Source organism: Gracilinanus agilis, chromosome 5 (genome assembly GCF_016433145.1).
Source record: "Gracilinanus agilis isolate LMUSP501 chromosome 5, AgileGrace, whole genome shotgun sequence".
In the NCBI taxonomy this organism is placed as follows: Eukaryota; Metazoa; Chordata; class Mammalia; order Didelphimorphia; family Didelphidae; genus Gracilinanus; species Gracilinanus agilis.
This window is the reverse complement of record NC_058134.1, coordinates 48,653,779-48,674,102: the sequence shown is the minus strand read 5'-3', so window position 1 is coordinate 48,674,102 and position 20,324 is coordinate 48,653,779. Positions and strand designations below refer to the sequence as shown.

The 20,324-nt window shown below is 38.3% G+C and overlaps 2 protein-coding genes across 2 annotated transcripts in view; one reads left to right on the top strand and one right to left on the bottom strand.

Moving 5' to 3' along the window:
* CDK6 (cyclin dependent kinase 6) overlaps positions 1-20,324 on the bottom strand; it is a 1,314,442-nt gene that overhangs the window by 981,369 nt on the left and 312,749 nt on the right. The gene's annotated exons all lie outside the window — the stretch shown is intronic.
* Positions 1-20,324, top strand: part of GLB1 (galactosidase beta 1) — an 88,211-nt gene that overhangs the window by 57,881 nt on the left and 10,006 nt on the right. Inside the window, exons 12-15 of the mRNA XM_044678194.1 lie at positions 4,080-4,169; positions 10,361-10,474; positions 11,719-11,850; positions 15,937-16,161. Of these exons, the coding sequence (XP_044534129.1) occupies positions 4,080-4,169; positions 10,361-10,474; positions 11,719-11,850; positions 15,937-16,161 (561 nt within the window). The remainder of the gene's footprint in view (positions 1-4,079; positions 4,170-10,360; positions 10,475-11,718; positions 11,851-15,936; positions 16,162-20,324) is intronic.

Sequence of the window (20,324 nt, the reverse complement as noted above, 5' to 3'; positions counted from 1 at the left end):
TTTATTTTTTAAATCTGTACCTCTTGTCTTAGAATCAATACTAAGTATTGGTTCCATGGTAGAAGAAGGGTGAGGGCTAGGCAACAGGGATTACATGACTTGGCCAGGGTCACACAGCTAGGAAGTATTTGAGGCCAGATTGGAACCCAGGACCTCCTGCCTAGGATTGGCTTTCTAAGCACTGAGCCACCTGGCTGCCCCATTCCCTATACTTAAGTTTTTTTTTTTTAAAAAAAACTTTTCTATAAAGAAAATCCTTGAATCTTCATTATAAATGGTATAATAGGGGGCAGCTGGGTAGCTCAGTGGATTGAGAGCCAGACCTAGAGATGGGAGGTCCTAGATTCAAATCTGGCCTCAGACACTTCCCAGCTGTGTGACCCTGGGCAAGTCACTTGACGCCCATTGTCTAGCCCTTGCCACTCTTCTGCCTTGGAACCAATACACAGTATTGACTCCAAGATGGAAGGTAAGGGTTAAAAAAAAAAAATAAATGGTATAATAGAGGAGAAAAGCCTTCTTAAAATACCTTACCTTTCTTTATTTTCCACTTTAAGTCTTGCTATTGTTTCATGTTTAAAATTATGCCCTTCCGGGGGCAGCTGGGTAGCTCAGTGGATTGAGAGCCAGGCCTAGAGACAGGAGGTCCTAGGTTCAAATCCGGCCTCAGACACTTCCCAGATGTGTGACCCTGGGCAAGTCACTTAACCCCCATTGCCTAGCCCTATAACAAATAAAAAAATTAATATAGAAGGATATATGTAAAAAAGATATTAGGGTTTAAAAAAAATGTTCACTATTATATTAAAATTATGCCCTTCCTACTGTGGTCTCTAGGCAAAGATGAAGAATATGGCAGAGGCTCTCAAATAAATCACAAATATTAGCCGTGAGCCTTTTACTCAAGGGAGGGGAAAAAAGGGAGGGAAATTTGTCTTAGACAAAAAGCAGTACCTGGATGGCACGTATACTTTGGGCTTCCTCACTCCAGGGTCCTTTCTTAAACCACTGTGCCATAGCTACTTTTCATAGAAGAGCCCCCAAGTTGCATTGTCTTTAGCCTCCTCCAGCAAGGACTAGTGAGGTGAGAGATAGTCCCCCAATGCTCTGCTCTGACCACACACGAAATAGGGGATTCAGTTCTGGATGGTGCATTAAATACATTTCTTTTATACTCTAAGACAGAAAAGCAGGAAGAGCTAGGGTGTGTCTGAGGCTAGATTCAAACCCAGATCCTCCCAACTCCAGACCTGGTTCTCTCTACCCACTGAGCCACCTCACTGACTCTGAATATTGCATTTTAGAAAGGATATTGTTAAGCATGAGGAGTTTCAACAGTAAGAAGGTGGACAAGAATCCTAACATAACATCTGACCGGTGATGCATCTTATAACATTATTCATGCGTGATCTCATTTGAGCCTTCCAGTAACCCTGGCAGGCACGAGATATTATCCTCACCTCATAACTTATACTTAGAGAGATTTAGTTCCTGCCTGATGCTTCTGTTTGTCCCCATTTTAAGACTCCAGAAATGGTCTAGTCTCAGATAATTTGATGTTGTGTGACCCTGGGCAAGTCTCTAAATCACATTGCTTAGCCTTTGTTGCTCTTTTGACTTGAAACAGTATTGATTTTTTTTTTAACCCATACCTTCCACCTGAGAATCAATACTATATTTTGGTTCCAAGGCAGAAGAGCAGTAAGGGCTAAGCAATGGGGGTCAAGTGACTTGCCCAGGGTCACACAGCTGGGAAGTGTCTGAAGCCAGATTTGAACCTAAGACATCCCATTTCTAGGCCTGGCTCTCAATCCACTAAGCTACCCAGCTGCCCCCAATAAGAGCTAGGCAATGGGTGTCAAGTGACTTGCCCAGGGTCACACAGCTAGGAAGTGTTTTGAGGCCAGATTTGAACCTAGGATCTCCTGTCCCTGGGCCTGACTCTCAATCCACTGAGCCATTCATTTGTTCCCCATAGTATTGATTCTAAGATGGAAGGTAAAGGTATTTTTTTAAAAGGAGTATGTAGTTTAGGAGCAGTTGGTGGTACACTGGGTAGAGCACTGACCTGGAGACAGGAAGACCTGGGTTCTCAGAGATTTCTGGCTGTGTGTCCCTGGCTCTCGCCACTCTTCTGTCTTAGAATTGATTCTTATTATAGAAGGTAAGGGTTTAAAAAAAATTCCAAAATATATTAAATCGTAACAAAGCTATTAAAGTTTGTATGTTTCTTTTGCAAAATATGACAAGGATTTCACCATTTTAAAGTTGTGCCGTAACATTTTTTTTTAAATCTTAAGAGACATGCTCAATAGAATTGCATGTTTCCATTCATGACTCCTCTTGATTTCTAAGCACAGTTTGTGGAGTGTTTGTCATATTTTCCGTCCCTGGCTTACATCAGATATGGGTGCTCAACATACTACAAAGTGTGTGGTTTCAGTGACTGATAAGAACCTTAAATCACATTTCTGAAGGGACTTCTCCATTGAGTTGTTTTGTATAATTGTTAGATTGGGAAAGTTTGGTTTCCTGTCTTCCAAACATTTCTGTTTCTCTTGAGCGTCACCCTCCCCTTAGACACCCAGGTCTGAAAGTTCAAGTATTATCCTCAACCTCCGACTCCCCATCATTCGACATAGCTGCTGATTTACCAAATCTCCTTTCTCCCTCCATACCATCTCTAGAATCTGTTTCCATCCCTCCATTCACACCGTCACCATTCTTTTCTACTCCCCCATCACCTCTAGCCTGGATGGACCACTAAAAGAGCCTTCTATCCGGTTTCCTAACTTCAAGGCTCTCCCCTCTCTAATTCTTCTTCCACAAAGCTGCCAAAGGGATTTTTCTAAAGCCCAGGTCTAGCGTTCAGTGGCTCCCTCTTACCTCCTAGGATCAAATGATCAACTATAAGTTTCTTTGTCTTTTAAATCTTTCATACTGGCCCCAACACACCTTGCCAGTCTTATGACCCTTCATGTACTCGATGGCCCAGTCAAACTAGATTTCTGACTATTCCTCATACCACAACACTTCATGTCTTCTCTCCTTCTTCACCTCTGCCTCTTAGAACCCCTAATTTCCCTCTATTGAACCCCAAAGCCAGCTTTTTCTTGAAGATTTTCCTGATCTCCCCACCCCAGCTGCTCACCTTGTATCTATTAGAAGGCACTCTTTTCATCTTCCTTGTAGAAGCCCTCTCTTCCTTCAAGATACGGCTCTAGCTTCACCTTCTAAATGAAGCCTGTCCTGATCCCCCTAATCGACTCTGTTCTCTCTTCCAAACCATTTTCCATTTATTCATATTTATTTATTCTCTAAACCTAGACAATTCGTTTAATCCCAATGGTCTAGCCCTTACCTCTCTTCTGCCTTGGAACCAATACTTAGTCTTGATTTTAAGACAGAAGATAGGATTTTAAAAGTCATTGACACAAAACCAAATTCAAATTTTTCTGAAAGGTCCAAAGGAGCCATGATAAATACATGAATCTAATAGTTTATCTTAATGAATATTTTATTGCATTTTTATCTTAGGAAAGTATTTGCCTCAAAAAGTGAGGAAAATAAGTTATTTAGGCCAAATAGAAAGAAATTGTGTATTTTCTGGTTCTCCATTGATTTATAACCCCTTAATTTAGCAGGCAAAATGTTTGGTCATTTTTCAGGCAAGGTTGTCTTCATTTACATTTTCCAGTGAATGGTGTTGAGGCTCAGTTAGGATGTAGAATGAAGACTGAGACTCATCGTTTTGGGTTTGGTGATGTTGCTGTATCCTTTAAGGCAGGGGTCGGCAACGTATGGCTCTTGAGCCCATATCTGGCTCTTTTGAGGGCCAGATATGGCTCTTTTTGCAGGAGCCATAAAGTCAATATTTTTTCAGGCGCTGTTACAGGAGCCGCACTGTGAGCACTGTACGGCTCTCATGAAATTACATTTAAAAAATGTGGCGTTTATGGTTCTCCTGGCCAAAAAGGTTGCCGACCCCTGCTCTAAGGTCTAAGCCTTACCATAGAGAACTGGCCTTGATGTCATGTATGAAGAGGATCAGCTATTAATGAGCATATCTTTCTTTTCAGGTAAATACACTGGACCAGTCTCTCAATGTTTTGTGTCCTGAAGGGCCAATAAATAGCACTTATCCCTTAACATTTGTCGAGGTGAAACAGGTATGTTTTCCAACACCAACACAGAGTTACTGATGAATAATACTTTAGCATGTTGCTGTTTTGCAGAGATGTATTTCTGTGTTGCTTCTTTGTTCCATTTCTGTGTTTAGCTTGAATGGGGAGACAAGGTAAAAAAAAAACTTTGGGTAATCATGGATTTTATTTTTAGAATACATTATGATTTTCATCTTTTGCACTTACACTACCTAACATTTTCTCTCTATTCATTTCCCTTCTCCCAGAACTATCCTTGAGAACAATTTTTTTTAACAGAAGAAGACAAAAAATTTTGGTAAAATTGAATCATGGACTCTTAACAGGATTTCATTTTTGGTTCATTTATTGTAGAATGCCTTAGAAAAGGAGTTTTTTTTTTCCTTACAACTCATTCTGTACTGGTATCTTTTTGCTGGTATCTCATCATGAAATAATGGTAACCTTGGCTTCTCAAAGGCCATACTTAACAGAATTAAGATGGGAAATACTTATCAATAGTGACATATTTTTAATAACCTTATCTTCCATCCTAGAATTAATACTGTGTATTGATTCCAAGGCAGAAGAGTGGTAAGGGCTAGGTAGTAGGGTTAAGTGACTTGCTCAGGTCACACAGCTAAGAAGTGTCTGAGGCAAGATTTGAACCCATCACTTCCCATCTCTAACCCTGGATTGCAGTCCACTGAACCACCTAGCTTCCCTCTTGTGTATATGTTTTCCCTGGACCAGATTGGCCAATGGACTCATTCTCAGATCAGTGACTCTCAGGTGATGATTTTTGGTCAAAGCTTTTGATCTCTTCTTCAACCTACCTCTTGCCCTCATCCTTAGTGATGCCACTATTCATATGATTGATACCTTCTCAGATCATTGGCTTTGTCAACTTCCATCACTTACCCATAACCATCCTTAAGGAGTCGTGGTATATTAAGCCATTTCTCACCATCCTCAGCATATTGACCATTAAGGTTTTCCTCCATTACCATGATCTTCTAGCCTTCTGTCACATCTGTCTCCACTCCTCGCAAACCTATTCTTTTCCCTTATTTCCTCTAGGACTCTCTGCCTATCATCTTATTCTGATTTCGCTGCCCTTCCTTCACATGTTTGGTACTATAGTTAACTTTTCTCACATTCATTAAATCTTTTGTCCCCTATCTTTTGCCTTCTCATTCTTACTGCAAAGACAATGAATGCTGGTAGAAGACATAATGGATCTGTGCTGCCTGGATCCTCTATAAAATCATGCTATTTCAGCTCTGCTAGGTATGGTAGCCCTTCAGTTAATTCTGTCAGTTCAGTGGGGAAAGCAGTGGATTTAGAGCCACAAATCCCACCTTTGTACTACCTCTGTAATTTTGGGTAAGTGACTTAATTTCTCTGGGCTTCAGTATTCTTACCTATAATATGAAGAGATTGAACTAAATACCTCTGAGGCCTTTTCTACCTCTAAATTCATTATCCTATGGTCCAGTTATGCTTTCTATACTTCTCTTCCCAAGCCTCTAATCCATGCTTATTGCAGACTTTGAAATCTCCTTTTTTCATTTAGAGTCTCTTCTTTCCTGCTGGTTTTAGAGGATGAAGTACCTTTTTTTCTTTCCAAATTAATCCTCCTACTCATAACTCTTGATACCATCCCATCCTACCTCTCTAAGAATGTCCTCTCTTGCTCATTATCCCTCTTAATTTTCATCCTCTTCTTCTGTAATGGTTTCTCCCTCTATGTTTAAAAAAAAAAGTCCAAGTCTCTTCTATCCTTAAAGCAAAAAAATCAAAACAAAATCTAAAAAATAAATCTCCTACACTTTCATGGTATCATCTCTGCTGCCTTTCGCTGCAGAGATTCTAGGTAGACTGGTCTAGACTTGCTTCCTCCACTTTTTCACTTCCCACCACCTTCTTACCCTCATGAGTCTACTGGCCTCTATCCCCATGGCTCTTCTGAAACTCCCTTCTCACCTTCCATATGGCCACTGGACTTTTTTCAAGCCATAGCCTTCATGACCTCTCCGTAGGATGTAATTCTGTCTAACCCTGTTTCCTTCGTGCTAATTTCTCATTCCTTGGCTTCCATGCTCCCACCTGCCGTCTTAGTTTCCCTTATTGCTCCTTTTTAGTCTCGTTCACATGGGCATCTGCCAAGTTTTGGTCCTTGGCCTTCTGTTTTTACTACGTTCTTTTCTCATGACAGTCTCATCTATTCTCATGGTTTTTTAGTTATCTCTCGTAGGCAGATTGTTTCTGAAAATGTTCCAGGCTCTCCTAAATACTGTCCCCCGATTTCCCATCTTCCCACAAGACATCTCTAAGTGGACATATTATTTAATGATTCTTTAAACTTTATATTCTAAAACCAAGCTTGTCATCTTTTCCCTAAACTTGTCTCCATTTCTAATTGTATTATTCTCTCCTTCCCTCCTCTAATACTGTTTATTTTTTGGAGACTAGGTTTTTCTATCTTACCTCAGTTGAACGTTCAGTGATAGATGCAATCCAGTGATAGACGCCATGTAGGACATCTTCCATGATACTAGAAAAACTACACTGAATTTTTTTCTCTTTGTTTTATATATCAAGCAGGCTGGAAACACAGTAGTCACTTCTAGAGTCATCCTACTTCTGGTCGGCATGGGGTCTTTGATCTGTTCCATATCTGACCTGGACCCATTTGCCCTCACCTTGGGCAATTTGATTGCTCCCTCTTTCTTGGGGGACTCATCATATTGGTACCAGCTCATTTTATAGATGAAAATGAAGGCAAACAAGATTAAGTGACTTCCCCAGGGTCACACAGCTTGTAAGGATCTGAGACTTTATTTGAACTCATGTCTTCCCGATTCCCAGTCTGATGCTCTATCCACTGAACCACCTACCTACCCCGAAATATACTTTATTTTACTTAGGAAAGTGGGGGAAAGTGATTCTTACACACCCCTGGATGTTTCTGCAGGAGTCAAAGGAATAGGTGTGGATGGGAATTCTGGTTTTGGTAGCCTTCTTCCAGGAGGAGAATGGACTCTGGTAACAAAAGTAAGGCCTTGTGTGTTGGTACATTCCTTGGTGTTTTTTTGTCATTGACTTTATTCTCATGAAGAACCTGGAAGAGGGGAGGGGAGGGGAGGCCGACGCTCTCCCTGAACTTGAGTAACATTCTAGGACTGCTCTGCCATTTCTTAGATGTGTGGCATCTCTGTTTCCCCATTGGTAAAATACTTTTCCTACTTTCCTTGAGGGCTTCTTGTGAGGGTCAGGTGAGATGATGTGTCTGAACACACTTGGAAAAATAAAACAGCTTTGACATAAGGTATACATCATGCCAAGCTTAGGTTTTTCCCTATAAGACAAGTGATAATCTTTAATTACTAGACAAAAAAGGGAAGTTCCCCTAAGATTAAAAAAACAAAACCCCTTACCTTCTGTCTTAGAATTGATACTAAGTGTCAGTTCCAAGACAGAAGAGCAATAAGAGCTAGTGGTCAAATGACTTGCCCATGGTCACACAGCTACAGAGGTCAGCTTTGAACCCAAGACCTCTCATCTCTGAGAGTGGCTTTCTATCCACTGAGCTTACCTTCCTGTCACTCCCATAGGATGGATGGTTTTAAGGAGATTCCACATCTGTCTCCTACCTCAATGTTTGAGACACCCTCTACAGGCTGAAAAAAAGTGCCTTAGATCTCAATGGCACCCATAGAGTTTCAAGTGGGTACAAAAATAAATGCGCAACTATGGTATGATAGAAAGAACATTAGATTTGAACTTAGCAGACCTGATTGTAAGTAGTTATTCCTGGGATAAACTCGGATAAATTGCTTGACTTCTCTGGGCTTCAGTTTCCCTATTTGTCAAATGAGAATGTCAGTCGAGATGACTTCTAAGACCCTTTCTGGGTCTAAATTGATGACATTTCTTTTTTATTATTTCCCCCAGCCCTGTGTCTTAACTGTTGTAGATACTTAAACATCTGTGGGATTGAGTTAAGTAAGAAAGGTAAAATTTAAAGCAAGCCTTAGCACACTCAGTTCCTGTGCCTGGTGCCGCAGACACTGAAGGGACTTCCCCCTCTGCTTCTGGGGACGTGGTTATGGCTTTGCAGGTATTGCGGCATCTTCCTCTCCTGTGCTAGAAGTACCTCTAGAGGTTCTTCCCCTCAGTGAGGTTTGAGAGTTGACTTCCCATTTTGATGAGTCTTATGAATACATATGACAAGAGAATTTTCTAGGGTAGTGGGTTCTTCACCTGGGGCCATGAGGCTCGATTTTGTTTTTATTTTTTTGATTACTGTAATCCTATGTATGTTATTTATGCATTTTAAAGCATTATTCTGAGAAGAGCTTCAGAGATCTCCCCAGACTGCCCAAGGAGTCCGTGACACAAAAACAGTTAGAACCCCTGGTCTAGAAGGAAGTATTTATTTGTTTGAAGAATGGTTGGTGGTCTGCGGGATTTATTTTTGGTCCTTTTTTGTTGAGCCAAAACAAGTATAAATGCTTTCTTCATATGACTATAAAGTGTCATGAAAATGCAGTTTTAAGCTAGTAGAGCTTGGGATACCTTGTGTGACGAAGCAGCTTCAAGATCATGGCTTTCTTTCCCTCCTTCCCTTCTTCCCTCTCTACTTGCTATACCAGTCTCCACACCATTCCTTTCCATATCCCATTTCCAATGGCTGGAATGCTCTCCTTCCTCACCTCAGTCCCCTAGAATACCTCGTTTCCTAATTTATAATTACTGGCAAACATACACCTTCCCTTATACAAAGAAGGAAAAAAAAATGGATTAAACATGCCATTACGAATCTAAATTTTATAGAAAACTTATTTAACTTAGTATTAATAGTTTTATTACTGCCTACTTGACTGTATATCCTCTTTGGAAAGCCCTTCTTTTTTCTGTGTTTTTTTAGACATTTTATTTTTCTAAATAATAATATAACATGTACCATAATAATATATAATTTATTACAAATGTGTAATCAATTACAAGTCTATTTATCCAAGAACAAATTCTTATATTAACTGTGTCCAAAAATCTATGTCATTTTCCTCTTTTCTGTGTGTTTTAAAAGAATATTCTTCTGTTTTCGAGGCAATATTCTCACTGCCTCCCCACCCCTTTTCATCTCATAACTCTTCCACCTTTGAAGAAAAAGAAACAAATGATCTGTTTATCAAATGAGCACAATCAAATAAAATAAATTCTTGCATTCACCTATCCAGAAGTATAATGCCTCTCTGCCATGAGATGGGTAACTTACTTCCTCTGGAGCTGTAATTGGTCATTGCATTGATCAGAGTTCTTAGTCTTTCTAAATTTTTCTTTATGCCATTGTATAAACTGTTCTCTTCCCTCTTGCCTAGGTTTTTCTAAAACCATCCTTTTTTGACATTTCTTAGAGAAGAGTAATAATTTCATTAATTTCACCTACCGTCCTTTGTCTAGCTGCTCCTTGATCAATGGGCATCCCCTTAGTTTCCAGTTCTTTGCTGCAATAAGGTGCTGCTGTGAATATTTTGCATGTAAAGGCCCTTTCCCTCTTTTTTAGATCTTTTTGGGGTATAGACTTAGAAGTGGTATTGCTAGGTCAAAAGGGATGCATGTTTTATTTGCCTTCCTGGGTATAATTCAAATTGTTTTCCTGAATGCCTGTACCCATTTATATCATATTGTGTCCGTACTCTCATTTCTACCCAGGTTTTCCAGACTCCATACCTTTCTCTATACACAGAACCAACTAGTTGCCCTTTTTGGTCATGGTGGTGGTAGGGGTTCCGTAGTCCTAGCTGTGTGATCCTGGTTTAGTCACTTAATCCCAATTGCCTGATCATTATCACTCTTTTGACTTAGATCAATACTTATTATTGATTCAAAAATGGAAGGTTTTTCTTTTAAAAATATTCACATTAAGCAGGTAAGACAGGAGTTGAACTTCAATAAAATATAACAATCCCTGAGAACAAGGTAAAGTTTTTGGTTAAAACTATTGTTCTCCCCATGAAACCTTGAACTACCACACGTTCACTTACTTGTATAATCCCATCTGGTCAGAATGTAAGCACCGGTAGGATAAGAACTATTTGACTTTTTTTTGATAGTAAATGTTCATTGATTGGCTACTTTTTCTATATTTATTACTCAGTGTCCCTTCAATTAATTGCTAGATTAATTGATTTTTGCTCTTTTTTTTCCAGTATTTTGGATTCGTGCTCTACCGAACAACACTTCCTAAAAACTACAGTGAACCAGTGTCCCTTTCTTCACCCCTCAATGGAGTCCGTGACCGGGCCTATGTTTCTGTGAATGGGGTAAGAATTGACTACTAAAATGTATTTTTCTCCTTGAGATTTTGCTGGATTTAGTCTTTCTCAGTATTTCTTGGCCTAAGCAGATGTATAATATCATCCTCCACAAACATCTCTTATCACTCTTCTGCCTTGAAACTACTATTTATTATGGATTCTAAGAAGGTAACGGTTTTAAAAAAAGAACTCGTGACTTACCTCCCACCTAAACATACGCTTTTTTTTAAGGGTCTTTATTTCTGTCTAGGGCATCATCATCTTTCCACTCACCCAGATCCTTAACCTCACAGAAATTGTCTTCACTCATTCTTTTTCCTCCAATATACAATCACCTGTCAAACCTGGTCCTTTTTTCCCCTACTAATACCTCTCAGTTCCATCCCCTTCTCTCTATTCAGCTGAGGTTCATGGACTATTGCAGTTGCTTCCGAATTTGTCTTACTGCCTCAAGTCTCTCTTCTCTCTAATTCATCCAAATGACCTTAAAGTCTAATTATGCAATTCCTTGCTCAAAATTCTTCATTGGATCCCTGTTGCCCCTGTGATAAAATACAAGTTCCTCAACATTCTGTTTAAAGCTAATCTGGTTTCAGCCTACTTTTCTAGTCTTATCTCACAGTTATTCCCTCTCACGCATTCTAGTTATTCCTTGAACTCAATATTCCTTTTTCCATTTCTGTGCATTCTCACAAACTATCTTTCTTACCTAGAAGTTTATTCTAGCTCATCTCCTAGTTAAAGAGCTGGACCTGTAACTGGTATATCTGGACTTCCAAACTTGCCTCTTATACTTATCAGCTCTATGCCATAGGCAAGTCACCTAATTACTCTAAATATCAGTTTCATGATCTTTAAAATGGGATTGATATTTGTAATGTCCACCTCATAGGGTTGTTGCAAGGCTCATGGGAGATGATACATCAGGTGCTTTGCAAAGAGATTGTTTGTTGGTCCAAAATCAAGTTTGATGATGACATTGTTTATGGGATCGGACTATTCCATATTTTGCAGAAAATTAGTCTATTTCTCTCTTTTTTATTAAATCTAGAAATGTTTGGGTCCGTTTAGTTTATCTGTCTATCTAGGATAGTGGCCCTAGGGTAATTAGTCTATCCTCTACCAGCAGCTAAAGGAACATGAAACCAAGAGAGGGAATTAGGTGGGAGAATGATTGTGGGGTCATGGTAGTTGCCTTCTAGTTGGATCTTTGTGACTGAGCTGTTTCTTATTTGGCATTGAATTTGTAGGTCCCCCAAGGAATTCTTGAGAGAAATAAGGTGTTATCTATAAAAATAACTGGAAAAGCTGGTGACATTCTGGATGTGCTTGTAGAAAACCTGGGGAGAATCAACTATGGAAGATACATCAATGACTTTAAGGTAAGCTTAAAGTTAGGTTGGACAGTCATTTGAGGAACTTGTTCAGTCATTCAAGCCATCAGCGATCAACCATTCAGTCATCTCAGGAGTTTTGTGCTTATGTGTCAGTACTTAGCATAGTTCCTGGCATATATTGGCTCTTAATAAGTGTTTATTGAGTGACTGAATGACTATCTACACTTGGTCTTTTGTAACCTCAGGGAGAATCCAACTCTTTTGATCTAGTTTTTGTCTTTGGAGGCTAATGTGTGACAAGGTCAGAGCTGTAGAAACTCCAAATAGCTATCCATGCAGCTTTCTGGGAGGTTCAAGACTACAATGTATTTAATAGGTAGGGACAATTTTTTGGGTTCTCATGATCAAAAAATTCATTTCTTGGCAATTAGTTTTCTGGTCACAGGCTTCCTGTTTTTAGTGAGGCTGGTCTTCAATGTAGGCTGGTCAAGTATTCCCTCAAGAGCCTTTCCCTTCTGGGAGAGCCAGTCAGAGCTGTCATAGATTTCCATAATCCAAGCTTACCTCGACACCATGATGAGTATAGTAACGGGGGCAAGTGAAGATAAAGAGATGAATGAAGATAAAGCGGTCACCCTGGAGATCTGTGATTTCAGGGGTATAGAGAATCCCTAGGTGAGAGAAATGACCTTCATGAATACACATGAACTCCTCTGCTCAAGGTCACAAGCCAATATGTGTCAGCATCTGGACTGGAACTCAGGTCTTTCTTAGCCCTTCAACTAGCCTTTTATCCATTAAGCCATACCACCTCTCAGATTTGAGGGACAGTAACATGACGAAATGGGCCCAAGGGCCTAATAGGTAGCTAAAATGCAATTCTACTAAGTTTTTTAAATATTTGGAAAATGTTCCATTTGAACATAGAATCCTTTACTTTTAAGAATTAAATTTCAATGAACAAAAATCTATTTTTCCTCCTTCTCAACTTTCTTTGAAAGAAGGAAAAAGAAAAGATTTGTAAACAGCGTGGATTACAAAAGTAGTTGGCATAACAAATTCCTCCACTAACCAGGCCTTCAAAATAACATTTTTCCTGATTTTAATCGAGTGATGTGAATGTTATGTCACATTACATCAATATTGTGGAGAGACTTTTTTTTGTGTGTGTGGAAAGATTCCTTGATGTAGAAATGAGAAGAATCTTGGAATGAAGAAGTTGAGGCAAGACACTTACTCAAGATAATGTGTCAGAAGTGGGAACTGAACCAAAATCTTCTCTGGCTCCCTATCCAGAACTCTTTCTCTTGGTACCATGCTGTCCACCTCTAAAACATAACGAATCCTCAGAGTTGTAGTTCAGAAGCTTCATTAAATCCACTTAAAGTCGTAGCAGTGTTCCCAGATTTATGGAATGGCCCAAGTGCTCAGTGTTCAAATCTAGCCTCCTTCATTTTACAGAGGAGATACCTGGAGCCCAGAGAAGTGACCATGGTCCTGAAGGTACTCAGTGGCAAAATGGAGATGTAGCATTTTGCCTATTTCAGACTCAAAGAATCTCTTTTATATAAGGTTTGAGTTTGCAAAATTATCCAAATACTGGAGAATTTCATTTTAGAACCCTCCTTGTTGCTGAACCAAGTCAGCCAGCCTGGAGCTAAGCTTGGGTTTTGCTTGGAACCAAGATGGCAGTTCATTCACTCATAGCCCAATATGACTCAGATAAGCCATAAGGCAGAGTGGCCTTCCTTATTTCTGCATCTCAGCATGAGAAATGGGCTTTCCTGAACTTTGTCCTGATCTGAATTCCTGTTCTTAAGGCCACCTCAGTTTTTTGATAAAATATTGTTGGTCCTTGCCTAGTAACTTGAGAATTCTTTTGGGCTCTCTCGTGATTAGAGCTGAGGGTCAGGAAGTTGGCAGAACATCTCAGGATTTCTGAGCATTAAAGAAAGAACCTGCCCTCTAATTAAGAAAAGCAACACCCTTTGCAGGGTTTACTTGGGGAACATCTGTTTTTGCCACCTGAAAAGTATGTTGTTTTTGAAATTTGTATTTTGTCCCTGAGATAATGGGAAAGTTGAACAGTAAGTACAGAATGTCCAACTTGTTATTGAGTTAAATCTTAGGGTGGAAGGAAGCAAGGGAGGAAGCCAGTCCATTGTGGTTGTGCCTGCTGGTTAGCTCACATTCTACCTGAAAAACACGTGGCTTTCCTGAGTCACTCAATAGTGCACAATTTTCTGTTGCATAGTGAAGCACCTTGGTATAGTGCTTAAAATTCTGGTTTGTAGCCAAAAAAGACCTGGGTTCAAATCCTGCCTGAGATGTTTTCTTGTTCTATGACTGTGGTCAAGTCACTTATCCTCTCTGAGGTTTCATTATCTGTAAGATGGAGATGATAATAGCATCTACCCTCATCATGGTTATGAGAATCAAATGAAGATGATACTTGTCAAGGGCCTTGTGAACTTTTAATGACCTAGATAATGAAAATAATTTTGCAAATCTTTGCAAAGCTTAGAGAGCTCTAGAAATTGAGTTAAAATAGTCCAATGAGCTACTCTCTTGGAGATGAAGGATTATTATTTCATCTTTCTGGCACATTAAGTAGGTGCTTATGGAAAGACAGGTAAGTCCCATTTTATAGAGGAGGAAACAGGTCCAGACAGGTAAAATAACTTGGCCTCAGTAATCCAGAGAGCTAGAACTTGAACCCAGACCTCTGGATTCTGAATCCATTATTCCCCTCACCGGCTAGTTATTTATCATTATGAATGATCCTGCGCTCGTTTTCTCTCTCTCTCTCTCTCTCTCTCTCTCTCTCTCTCTCTCTCTCTCTCTCTCNCACCATATCTGAAATGCTTTTCTTCCTCTACTTGAATTCCCTGCGTATTTCTCTTCAAGACCAAAGTACCATGGCTGGAGGTCTTCCCTGGACCTCCAGAGGCTACTTTTCTTTCTCCTCAAACTATCTTTTATTCATTCTATATATGTATCTTTTGTTATTTCTGTTTCTAGTATGATATTTATACATGTAATATGCAATATTTTATACTATACTCATGTATGTGATATTTTGTTTGCATATATTCATATATTTTTATTTCTTTTTCTATATTTATAAATTATAAATATCTATAAATATAATATAGAATATCTTGTATCATAGTTATAGATGTATACATAAGTATATTATACATATATAAGTATATATAATGGTATACTTATAATAGAATTATGTATTTTGTATACTTGTGTATGTAAATTTATATATTTTATTAGTAAATATTTTTAATATTTAGAAAAAGATTTATACTATATTTATAAAATACTTATGTAAGTATATAATATCCTCATTTGGTGTTATATATTTTGTTTGTTTCTATTCATTATTTTTATTTTAAAATTTATTTGTTCATTACATTGAAATTCTCAGGTATTTCCCTTGCTCCTTTCCCTTTTCACACTAGGCAAGGCATCATTTTGTTTTTATTTATTTATAATTAATATTTATTTATTTCGTATATACACACACATACATATATACTTGTTGTCTCCTTCATCAGAATAAAAAATCCGTGAGAGTATGGATTGCTTTCCTTTAGCATGATATCTTATTAAGTTTGTCATAGGAGACAATGAAGTGTTTTGTTGATGGATATCAAGTATTCCAAAACCAGACAGACATCAGGTTGGATGATCTTATTCGTTGGTTGATTGGCATACTTATTGAATGCCTTCTACAAGAAAGAAACATAGTGGATTTTAGATTTCTTAGGGGATAGAGTGGATCTATGATGTTCTTGGTATGATGGATTTCCAGGAGAAGAGATTCTTTCTACCAATGCAGATCAGAATCTTCTGACAGTCTCTATAGTCTAGAGTTGCCTAGAAGACCATGGTTAAGGAACTTAAGGTTCATACAGCCAGTGTGTATCAGAGGCAAGATTTGAACCCAGATCTTCCTGGCCTCAAGATCAGCTCTATCCATTGTACCACACAGAAATTCTAATTTATCTCACAGGAAATTGTGCATTTGAATTCAGTCATATGATTGAGATAGACTGACTTTTCCCTTTCTAACTAACACATCTGTTTTTTTTTCCTTCCCTTAATATTTCTTTATAGGGTCTGATTTCCAATTTAACCCTTCAGTCAGTTACTCTGAAAGATTGGTTGATATTCCCACTCAATTTGGATACTGCAGTGCAGAATGATTTGGGAAGCCATGAAACTTCAAGCAATAATTCCAGCCTGTCTCTCCCAACTTTCTATGTTGGTCAGTTTTCTATTCCTTCTGGAATTCCAGATTTGCCTCAGGACACCTTTATCCAGTTTCCCAATTGGAGCAAGGTATGATCAACTTGGGATTTGCCGTTTGCTTTTCTGTTTAAACAAAAGGGATCTATATATGTTGTCAGTATTGGTTTAAAACAGATACTTTTTAAAATTAAATTTTATTATTTTCAGATCTTCATTGTTTTCCCTCTTATTCCCACTGGCCCTTCCCCCCACCAATTAAAAAAGCAAGAAAAACAAATTCCTCCATTGGCTTTCCTCATCTCCCCTCCCCTATCTCTTATCTTTCAAGAGGCAGGTGACAGGTTTTATCTGGAGTTCTCTGGAATTGTGAGGAGTTCTGAGTCTTTCAAAGCTGTTTGTCTTTAAAAAATTGTTCCTAATCCTATACTTTGTTCTGCTCACTTCACTCTGCATTAGTTCATACAAGACTTCCTATGATTCTCTAAAACCATTCCCTTATAGCACAGTTGAATTCTATCACATTCCATATTCATAGATCATAACCTCCCCAATTAATAGATACCTTTTCAGAAACTCCAGTTCTTTGCCACTTTAAATAGAGCTACTCTAAATATTTTTGAAAATATGGGTCCTTTTCCTCACTCTTTGAAATATAGACCTACCATTGGTGTAGCTCGGTCAAAGGGCACACACATGTTCTTAACTTTTGGGCATAGTTCCAAATTGTTTTCCAGAATGGATAAACCAGTTCCCAGTTCTACGAACAGTATATGAATGTACCTTTTTTCTCCACAGCTCGTTCAGCATTGGTCATTTTACTTTTTGGTCAGTTTTGCCAATCTGAGTTGTTTTAAATTTCATTTTTCTGGTTATTTGTGGCTTAGAATATTTTTTTCATATGGCTATTATAACTTAGATTCATTCCTCTTAAAACTGCCTCTTTAATCTCCTTTGACCACCTGTCAGATGATAAACGTTTTATTCACATAAATTTAAATCATGTCCTAAATATCTTAGAGGTAAGAACTTTATCAGACAATTTTTTCCTTCTCTTTACCTGTTTTTTTTTTCAGATTTGAACAGCATTTGGTTTTGTTTATGCAAAATTTTAAAAATTTCATATAATTAAAATTGTCTGTTTTACCTCCTATGATACTGTCTCTTATTTGGTCATGAACTCTTCCGCTGTGCATAGGTCTTGACTGGTAATCTCTTCATTGCTCCTCTCTTTTGTTTATGATGTTTTCTTTGATATCTAAGTCATATTCTTATTTGGAGTTTGTTTGAGAGAAGTTGGCCTAAAACTTGTTTCTATCAGACTGCTTTCTACTTTTCCTGAGTTTGTTGTTGAGTGAGTTCTTACCCCAATAACTGAGATTTTGAAAAGTTATTATACCAAATGTAACGATATTTAGAAATTGGTTTGGAAATATAGTATTGCCATTTATAAAATAATTAACCTTTAAGTCACGAGGATGATAGTAGCCTTTAACAATTAAATTTTATTATAAATATAGTCTAAGACAGAAATAAAGAGGGGAAAGAAATAAAATTTTTCCTAGCCTACCAGGTTATGAGAGTGTCTTCCACCCGAGTTACCAACCTCCAGAGAGAGAATTCTAGCCCAGCATTCCAGCCCTGCACCCCAAAAACCTTTTTTCCAGGTCACTTCCTTTCACTGTGGGCTGGTCTATCACATCTCAGGAACCAATTATAGTCTCTCTCACCCAGATCCATAACCCCTAGTCCGGGGTGTCTAATGGGCTGACTCAGACGAACAGAAAGTTCATGATCCTGGGAGGAAGGGATTCCCTTTACACATCCGACACTAGCTTCTGTGCTTATTTACTTCTATATATTTTGTGCTTAATTTGTCCCACTGATCAGCCTTTATTTTTTAAACTAGTACTAAATTGTTTTGATGATTATTGATTTATAATCATTATTGATTTATAAGGATTTTTAACCTGATGTTCAAGAATAGATTTGAGGAGATCCTTGAATATGGGTGAGAAAAAAATTTACATCTTAATTTTTATTAGCCTCAAACTGAAATTTAGCATTGCCCTGATTGGAATTTCTTAAAAACAAACACACAAATTTAAAGAAAAAAAAAGCATTCTTAGAAGAGATCTGTAGATTTTACCAGACTGCTTATACTCAGCAACTCCCAGAATTTAGCATAGTACTTAGGTAACACCATAAACATTTACTATATGTTTGTTGATTTGACCTTTGACTGCCAGGATATGAAAAAAAAAAGAGAAATTACTTGGTTAAAATCGAACGTGAGATAAGAATATGACAGAGATGTTTAATGTTGATTCTCCTGGGAGCGGATTTTGCATATATCCCATGATTGTGGATTTGATAGTTGAGCATTCTTGAATCTGTAAAACTAAGAGGTTAGACCTCTGAAATCCTTTTTATTTATAAAACTACAATCCTTGAGATGTTTCATCCTGGTACACATATATAGTTGTCCATTAAATCCTATTGCAAACAGGTACTCTATTTGGCCCATCCCTGTCATGTCCTCCTTCCCTCATCTTTTCAGCAGCTATAAAAACAACCTTGATTTAATGAGTGAAATAACTGATAAGGATGAGCAGTGAGATATAAGTGAAGGCTAAGATTTGGATAGACAATAAACCTGGGGGAAAAAATCAGTTCTTGCTACTAAAATGCTTCTCAGTTCAAATTTCAAAAGTTGCCAATATTTTGGTTTTTAATCCTAATGAGTGTGATTCTTTCCTAAGATGCCTAATGGTATCATTAGCTCCCTGGATTGCTATTCTGTGGCACTTGGTGTTTGTGTTATTAGGTAGAGGTAAAAAGGTTTCATCTTCTCAGTCTTACATCAGCTCTTTAGAAAGGCCAGCATTTTTGTAGAATCATAGCATTAGAACTGGAAGTGACCCCGGAGGTCCTCAAATCTAACCTCCTTATTTCACAGAGGAGGAAACAGTGGCCTAGATAGAGGATGCCATATCCCAAGATCCCCCAGGGGAGGTAGTTAATGTCAGAGCCCACTCTTTGACTCCGGGTGCCATGTTGGTTCTCTTGTAGTCTCTCTGCCTATACTTATTATTTTCCTTTTACCAGAACTTATCCAGAATTTCTATTCAAAGTCTATTCAGAGTCTCCATGTTGGGCGAAGCAGGTGATGAGCTTTGAAAGGAAGTTTGACCACGAAGGAAATAAAAAAAAATGTCACCAACCTCTGCCCACACAATTGGTGCTTTTCCAGCTTATCTTCGCCATCAGCATTTTAGATGGAGGTAGATGAAGCTTGGGTTAGCAGGTGGAGGCTTTGGAAGCCCTCTCTTTGTGGCTTTTTAATGCCTCGTGCAGAACTGCTACCATCATGGGAAGATTCTTTGTCTTAGCTTTGGCCATATCTTTGTGGATATGTGTATGTTCACATAGCCAGGTGTTTTACATAGGTGTTATATGTGCATTTATGTGTTGATAGACACGTTTATCTAAAATGCACATTTTTGTGTGTATGCATTCCCATATATTTGTACAACGTGCCCATGTGTGTATGTATGTGTGCACATGTTTGTGTGAGCATGAATATCCATATGTAGGTACCTGGATAGACATGTAATATCCATCTAAAATACGTTAACATCTCCACACACACATATACATATAAGTAACTATAATAGCAAAATGATAGGAGTGGATCAGAGCTGGGCTAACAAAGTAAGAATTTCCCTGTCTTAGGGAATCAGAGAAGAGGGCAGGGCTGGCATTTTAGCTGCAGTTTCAGGAATGGGTAGGATTGAAGTCCATTGAGTATGGCTGAAGGGTTATCCCAACTAGGAAGGAGCAAGAACAAAGAGAAGGTGGAAAGCTTTGGACACCCTTTGGGATGATGCCAAGTTGAGTTTAACTGAAGTTCAGTCAAATGGAATAAAATGGGATGAGTCAGAAATATGGAAGTGAAGGCAGATTGTGAAGAGTCTTGGATTCTAGACTAAGTAGGAGATGATAGGGAGCCATGAAAGGATAATACAACCATGTAGATTTAGTTATTGTTTGGATGCATGATTGCATCAACATAGGGAACTGCTGGTATAGAAATTCCCTCCATCTATACAAACTATAAATTGTCATTCAGAGAGATGATTGCACCATTTGTCTATAGTCACATTTGTGCATCAGTGGTAAGATTTAAATCTGAATCTTGGTGACTCTTTTTTTTTTTAATTTAAATTTTGAATATTTTCCCCTAGTTACATATT